Source organism: Pyrus communis, chromosome 7, assembly GCF_963583255.1.
Source record: "Pyrus communis chromosome 7, drPyrComm1.1, whole genome shotgun sequence".
Lineage (NCBI taxonomy): Eukaryota > Viridiplantae > Streptophyta > Magnoliopsida > Rosales > Rosaceae > Pyrus > Pyrus communis.
In genome coordinates, this window is record NC_084809.1 from 17458433 (window position 1) to 17466030 (window position 7598).

The window sequence follows — 7598 nt, forward strand, 5'->3', positions numbered from 1 at the left end:
ATGGTTGCAGGATTGCTCGATGTTTTGTATGTGTATGGCACTGTTGCAACCATTGTTTGGTTGCGCATACTTGGTAAATACGCACCCCGTGATTCGCCAAGGGTATGCATTAATCTTCTACTAAAAAGTATGCATATTTGCAAGTGCAGACATGATGACTTTTTATTTTGTAGCCTATGTTTTCTAATCGAACTTCTGAAGTTGTTATTCTGAAAGATGCAGAAAAATTCTGAAACTGAGATTATGGCCAAGAAATTGTTTCGAGTACTACGAAATCTGAAATACTTATCTGATCATAGTACAGAAAATACTCATATCTCTTACATCCCGGCAATCATTTCTCTCATATACACTTAGCTCTGAACATTGGCAGTAAATTGATGATACATATGCATGCGTTACGCTAGAACAGTTTATGGTGTTATACTTCCAATTCTTGAAAAAACATGAAGTTGAACCGCCACGAAAGTATAGTTTGTCCATTAATTACCCAAAAATTACACAAGCTCAATATTTGTTTACACTATCAGGCAGATGTTGTTTAATTTCCTTTATATTAAATAGCTTACCGAAGGCAGTTGCATACCTGCAAATTTAAAAATAAAACATAAATTTGTTAGATAATCGATATATATAGTTTTTGTTTTTTTGCATTCTTGAATAATTTGTCCAAAGAGAAAAAGAAATTAACCACTTACAGAATAATGCACGCCACCAAACCAAGGACCCCCAGAAAATATTGACAGAAATTGTGCCTTGCTGTACTTTTGACTTGATGGTAGGTTGGCATGTACTTGCTGCTTACATATCCAAACTGAGGCTTAACAAAAAACACAAAACCAAGGAAAAATCCGGCAACGAGTCCTCCTACATGAGCTGAATGGTCCATATGAAGTAGAAATCCAATGGCCAAGTTCAGGGCAGCATTGAGGATGATTATCATGATCGATGAGCACTGAATTTTTGTAAGAACCTTGATTTAGCTGTTATGAAAAATTGAAAACGAGGGAATGGAACGAGAAAATACACATTACCTTATCGTCATACACTGTCCAGTTTGTGATCAGCTCAGAAAGTGAGGCTCCCAACAATCCAAAAATTGCCCCAGATGCGCCAACTGATATAGTCTTGCTTGACTTTCCGTGTTTAATAATACTAAGGCAAGACCCTAAACTTCCCCCTAACCCAGAAAGCACATACACGAATCCGAATCTGTCTGCAAATCCGGTGTTAAACAACAGCTATTAGATACCATTGATCATGAAAAATACTTGGTACTTAGAATGAAATCTTAATCCAAGGCTCTTACGAAATCCAAAGTCCTGCTCAAGCCGGAGCCCAACGAAATCAAGGCTGATCATGTTGGCGAATAGATGAATCAGCCCGCCATGTAGCCACATTGCAGAAAAAAGGCGCCATGCTTCACCATTCACCACTAGTTTTGTATCCAGGCCTCCTAGTCTTTGGAGGCTGCAAATAGTAGCAATTAGATTAGATTTTAGATGTAGGCAACTGTTCTCTGCACTTCCTCTCTAGATTATGGTCCTTTATTCCCTTATAATTTGTTCAATCCAATGTCTAAAAAAGGTGTGCATAAATAATTTCCCTTCGATATATTCAACGTAGCCAGTAATTGGAGAAAGCTTTAACCCGAATAACTTTACCATTCTTTGCCACCCTAGAAAGTTATGATGAAGTTGATTTTATGGAGCAACCGCTAAACAGAAAACCAAAAATTCAATTTGAAATGTCGAAATTTTGTTTTTGTTTCAAATTCTAAAAGATTGTAGAGAGAAATTACAAGTAAACACAGAACACAACAGATTAAACCGACCTCAGCCGAGATTGATCGAAATTCCACCTATAACTACCATCAAATCTTTATTTACGATAATTACAAAGGTAAAATCAACCCTACATTATGCTGTGGTTCTCCTTCCATGCCACTTTCAGTTGTAAAAACTTCAATTTTAGGTCATTAAAATTTAATTCATATTCGTAATCGAGATTCTTAGGTTAATTGGTTCATTGCCAAACTCTAACTCTCCCTCCCCTTTCCAAAAAGAAAACGAGAAAAAGAAAGAAACAAGGAAATATAAAATTAATAGTAAAACTGGATTAGAAATCTCAATTGTGAAAAGCATTGATCAAACAATCTTTGCAATCCCAGTAATTATTGATAAATAATAACTAAAACAAAAATATATATGACCGAGCTTACGTTTCAGGGGTAGGACCGATCATGCGGTTATCGTGCCAGGGTTGGAAGGAGAACCTATCCAAGTAATGCCCTCCCATACACTGATCCTTTGACATTTTAGATGGGCAGTTGTTCTCATACATTGTCCATATGAAGACCCCGAGATTCACAATGAATATAAGCGGCACCAACCACGGAGAGTACCGCCTTGGTGGTGCCATCATTGGTGGCGGCGCGTAAAAGGCTGGTGGAGGTGGAGCATATGGAGGAGGTGGAGGATAGTATGGCGGTGGCGCATACATTTTCGTTTTTTCTTTTTCTTTTTTTTTTCCTTATTTTTTTTTCGGTTTTCAAAGATGTGTTATCAAATTCAGTATATGTGTTCTGTCGTGCTGAGGCGGAAGAGGTACACTGCACCGGCAGCGTTGGCGTGGGTGGCAGATGCAAATGTGCACCACGGTTGTAGGGTTGAGGGAGAAGAGAGAGATATAGCTAGGTATTTGGGCGGCAAGGAACGAGTCTTTGTTGCGTAGGTAGTTAATTTAGGCATGCTTTTCGCGATAATAGATGTGTGATTGTGTTGGTAGTTAATATAGGTATATGTTGGTAGTTAATTTGGTACTTAATGGTCCTTTTTTCATTCATGTGAACACAAAAAGGAAAAAATTAAAATAAAATAAATAAATTGCTGTGAATGTACTTCTAGCAGATGTAGTAGATTGTATTTAGAAGATCTTTTTCCTTTAGGACTGTATTACTTGTAAGGCAAGGAATATTCGTTCGTTTACTATAAATAAAACCATAGGACTAGAGAATAACACATAGAATTTCTCAACCCTATCCTCCATCTCTCTTTCATAGCACGTTATCACCACGCTCTTGACGCTACGCTACATAGAATTTGTTCATCTTCAATCAGGGGAGTAATATTGGCCAAAAACAAAAAATAAATCAGGAGAATATTACATTTCAATTACTCTTGTCTGATTAACTTTTGATTTTATTGAATTCATATTCTTTTATTGATTCAATCTATTTTTTTATGTTGAAACGAGATACAACATGCCTTGAATATGGAAATCCGAAATCCGAAGGAGGAACTCCTACACATCCGTTCACAATATTCATCACTCAATCTAGATTCTTCTAAAACAACGATTTTTACCTTAATATTTTTTCATCCCTTATTCCATGGACCTTCACTGTCACACCCCAAAACTAGAGATGTGAGATTAAGAGAAATAAATAGAACCAAGTGGCACAAAAATTAGCTAAAGACTATGTCAAGAAAAATTTAAACTCAACAAATATACTAAACCAAACTACAAAGGTAACTTAAAGAAATAGAGTTAAAGACTTCTTGCTGTAATACAAGCTACAAAATCGACCTGTACCGTAAAATTCACCAAATATAGCTCGTCTAACCAAAAAGTATGAAAATTTCTAGATCCAAGATAGACATATAAAACTAACTTGTGTTAAAATTTCATGCGTTTTTGAGTTCGGGAAGTATAGTAAAATTTAAGTCCAAAACAGGTATGCTGCTGTTTGTTTTTTAAAGAAAAAAAAAACCCTTCACCTACCTCAATCACTTTAATGCTCCGTTTGGATACAGTAAAATAAAATAGAATTTCAATTAAACTAGGGAATTAGGATGGGAAAGCAGTTTTCCCACGTTTGAAGCTACTGCCGAATGGACAGCGTTTCGTGATACATTGGCATTGCATATGTTCCATGATTACCAAGCTCAGAGAGTTGCCAATACTTCTTAATCAAAAATTAGTTTTTCTTAGCGTGTTATCTTTAACGTCTCAGTTAATAATTTTGTCAATGACATTATTGCTACGAAATGCATTAGTTTTTAAATTTTATGGAATGCCCTGGTTTTCAAATTTTAGTTTGATTATATTGTCTTAGTGAATGCTAATACTCTGATTCTTGATATGCATGCTATGAAATGCATTAGTTTTTATATTTTATGGAATGCCTTGGTTTTCAGATTTTATTTTGATTGTGTTGTCTTAGTGAATAATGATACTCTGATTCTTGATATGCATGGGTTTACGAATTACTTAAAATTTCAATTAATATTTGTTTAATGTTAGGAGCAATGGAAGGATCCGATAGAAAACCAGTATGCAAACAAAAACCAAGGAGAAAGAAAGAGAACCAAGAAATTGAAAATGAAGGAGATGAAAATAATTATTTTAGATGGAATGTAGATATGGAACGTGCTTTGGCTGACATACTTTGTGAAGAACGAAGATTGGGTAACAAAGGAGATGGTGGTTGGAAGACAGCTGCTCAATTTGATATTCATGTAACTGCTGATAACATTCGAAATCGTGTGAAGTCTTGGAAAAAGTTCTATGCAATAGTGAGTGATATACTAAGTCAAAGTGGATTTAGTTGGGATGCAACCAAAAAGATGATAAGTGTAGATAAAGATCATGTCTGGCAAGAGTACATGAAGGTATGACAAAATTCATTATTTTTCTTTTGTGTGTGTGATATTATTTTAACTCTTCTTATACTTACGGTTTGCTTTTTTATTTTATGTTTTGATTGGTAGTCACACAGTGGTGCTAAAAGTTTTCGTTGGAAGGTCATTCCAAATTGGGATGATATAGTGGATTTGTGTGGCAAAAATAGAGCCACGGGTGAGGAAGCTGAAACAGGTGTGGAAGCTGTTGAGATTATGACTCCTCCGTATAATGAAACTAATCATATTGATTTGGATGGTGATACGCAAGGTTTAGAAGATATTGAAATTATTAATGATATTTCACCTACTTCAGCCAATGTTCAGAAGACTCAAAGCAAGAGAAAGCCAACAAATTTTGTTGATGTGCCTCATACAAAGAAACAACCAACCACCCCTAAAGATATGATTGCAGATTCACTTGCCAAGATGGCTTCATCTTTTCAAGAATATATTTGTGCAGACACAAAGAAGCTTGATCTAACAGAGGTATATGATGAAGTAAATGCAATACCATATCTCAGTGAAGAAGAACAAATCAAAGCATGTGCTTGGTTGATCGAAAATGACAAGCAATTTCTCATGTTGAAGACACTCCCAGTTGAGAAGAAAAAGAATATGGTATTATTGTTTACTTCACGAGGCGCATAGGATTATTTTCATTATATTTCCCATTTTAGTGTTTTCCAGTAAGATTTTAGTTAGAATAAAAGCCTTGCATGTCATGAAAGTTCATTGACATTTGCAAGTGTGCTTTACTAGGATTTTTCTACTTCAATCAACTTTATCACATTATTGCGGACTCATCACATTATTGCAGCTATTAATTGTTGGAAAATTGCAGCTATTAATTGTTGGAAAAATTTACTCTGATTTTAACTACTGTCTTGTTGATGTATCATTTTGACGCAAACTGATGAAATGCCTGAGAAGGATGTTGTTTCTTGGTTCAAATCTCTTTTCAGCTTCTGCCTAAAGAAAATGGTCAGATCAATCATAGTTAAAGGAGGAGTTTTGCGTGCTTTGTCACAGGGCCGAGAAGGAAGAACAAACTGAGTTGATACTTGCTTATACCAAGGTTGGGGATATATGCAATCAGCTCGAGAGTTGTTTGAGGGGTTGCCTGCAAAAGATATGGTGGCGTGGACTGCAATGGTTAATGGTTGTGCTCAGAATGCCCATCCAAGATACGCATTGGATTGCTTTTAGAGAATGCAATGTGCTGGTGTAGGGACTGATGAGATTACGTTGGTTGGTCTCATTTCGGCTTCTGCACAATTAGGTGCGTCTAAGTATGCTAATTGGGTTCGAGACATTGCTGAGAAATCCGGTTTTGGAATGTTTTTGTGGGTTCTACATTGATAGATATGTACTCCAAGTGTGGAAGCTTGGATAATGCATTCAAGGTTTTTCAGGGAGTGAGGGAAAGAAATGTATTTTCTCATAGCTCAATGATTTTTGTTTGATGACTTTAACCTTGATGATTTATAACCAGTTTAACATTTATTCCTCTATTTAATACAAATTCTAGAGAATATCCAAACAATGAAATTTGGAATTCCCGTCATTTTGTAATTTCTATGTATCCAACATCCAAACGATGAAATTTCAATTAACGGGAATTTAATTACTGTCAATTGTAATTCCCGTCATAACAAATTTCATGTTTACCAAAAAAAAAAAAAATTGTAACACATCAAACCTCACAGATTTTAACTAGTTCATAAAACAAACTTTTTGGCTTCTTACCAGAAAAACATTTTCAGGTCATTTAATGAAAAATACACATGAGCAAAAATTATACAAACCAAAAGACAAGTGATCAAATGTTGCATGGTTTTCATTGCCTAGGTAAGTAGAGACACTAACCCATTGTGGCCTACGTCTTCTTAATTTACAACACAACAAAATGATCATTTATAGACTAAGACTAACTATACAAAGTACATTGGCAGCTCACCCAAAAGATATACATCTAGACTCCTCTTCACTAGTCCACAAAATAGAACTGCAACTCAAAACTCAGCTAGTCAACCTGACACCAGCTGTGAATACAATTTAGAAAAATAGGTGAGCATAAAATGCCCAGTAGGGGTTTTTCGGTAAGACCTTATTTAAATTCTTGGTGCATGCTGAAAAGTGATTAGAGCAATTCAGAAACATTCACATCCAATACTATGTAATTTAACAATAAACATATTGTAGGAAAATCAAAGTTTCAGAGCACTACTAGCTATAACAACACAGTACACAACACACAGTTCAAAAGCATTTCTTTTGTTCTAAGAACAATGGAGCCATTATCGTTTAAAGAAAAATAGCATAACTAATCACAAACATTTTCTTTTATCCCAAACAAGTGACTAGCAGATTGGAACCGTAACATACCTGGTCAATATACATATCACACATTTATCACATTGATAACTCGTTCTCGCAGCCCACACATGGAGCTTTCCCTGGGGAACATTGGGTCATTGTGCCCATAATCTAACAATTTCAAGGGTCATTGTGCCCTATTCATACATTTCTCAACATTCTTAATTGCACAGGTATTATACTACTTTCCATCTACTTTCACAATTAAACAATCATGTCAACACACTTCAAAATCTCATAATGAGTAGAATAAAGGTATGCACGTCAAAAACGAAATCTTAAATAACCTTTCCAATTACTTTGAACTCACCAAAGTTGTAGAAAGAAAATTAAAATCATTAGAATCCAACCACAGAGAAACATTTGCTTCACTTCTTTCACATAATCAAAACAGAAAAACATTTGAAGTAAGGTTAAAATAGAGCTCAAATGCCAACTTTGTCTAGTAAAACAAAAAATCTAAATATTTTTTTGTGGTTAAAACCCCTGCCTCAACACAATTTGTTGATGTTCAACTCTGACTGTGATTTGCACCGT

At 35.3% G+C, this 7598-nt stretch overlaps 2 protein-coding genes across 2 annotated transcripts; one reads left to right on the forward strand and one right to left on the reverse strand.

The window, feature by feature from the left end:
- Positions 1–332: 332 nt before the first annotated feature.
- On the reverse strand, positions 333–2642 carry LOC137738739 (RHOMBOID-like protein 5). The gene is made up of 5 exons (XM_068478213.1): positions 2222–2642; positions 1310–1470; positions 1035–1216; positions 699–955; positions 333–586 (listed from the first exon to the last, which is right to left on the reverse strand). Exons 1-5 carry the CDS (start codon positions 2500–2502, stop codon positions 508–510), a joined length of 960 nt encoding a protein of 319 aa, XP_068334314.1. The 5' UTR covers positions 2503–2642; the 3' UTR covers positions 333–507.
- A 1668-nt stretch (positions 2643–4310) lies between these two features.
- LOC137740648 (uncharacterized) lies at positions 4311–5333 on the forward strand. The gene is made up of 2 exons (XM_068480483.1): positions 4311–4673; positions 4773–5333. The coding sequence occupies exons 1-2, from the start codon at positions 4311–4313 to the stop codon at positions 5331–5333; spliced, it is 924 nt and encodes a 307-aa protein (XP_068336584.1).
- Positions 5334–7598: the final 2265 nt, after the last annotated feature.

Excerpts from the sequence above, each read along its gene's own strand:
- LOC137738739 (XM_068478213.1), bottom strand. The coding sequence starts at position 2,502 with ATGTATGCGCCACCGCCATACTATCCTCCACCTCCTCCATATGCTCCA. Across the intron at positions 1,471-2,221 it reads ATCGGTCCTACCCCTGAAAC|CCTCCAAAGACTAGGAGGCC; the intron begins GTAAGCTCGGTC and ends TACTATTTGCAG. Across the intron at positions 1,217-1,309 it reads TGAGCAGGACTTTGGATTTC|ACAGATTCGGATTCGTGTAT; the intron begins GTAAGAGCCTTG and ends CCGGATTTGCAG.
- LOC137740648 (XM_068480483.1), top strand. The coding sequence starts at position 4,311 with ATGGAAGGATCCGATAGAAAACCAGTATGCAAACAAAAACCAAGGAGA. Across the intron at positions 4,674-4,772 it reads TCTGGCAAGAGTACATGAAG|TCACACAGTGGTGCTAAAAG; the intron begins GTATGACAAAAT and ends TTTGATTGGTAG.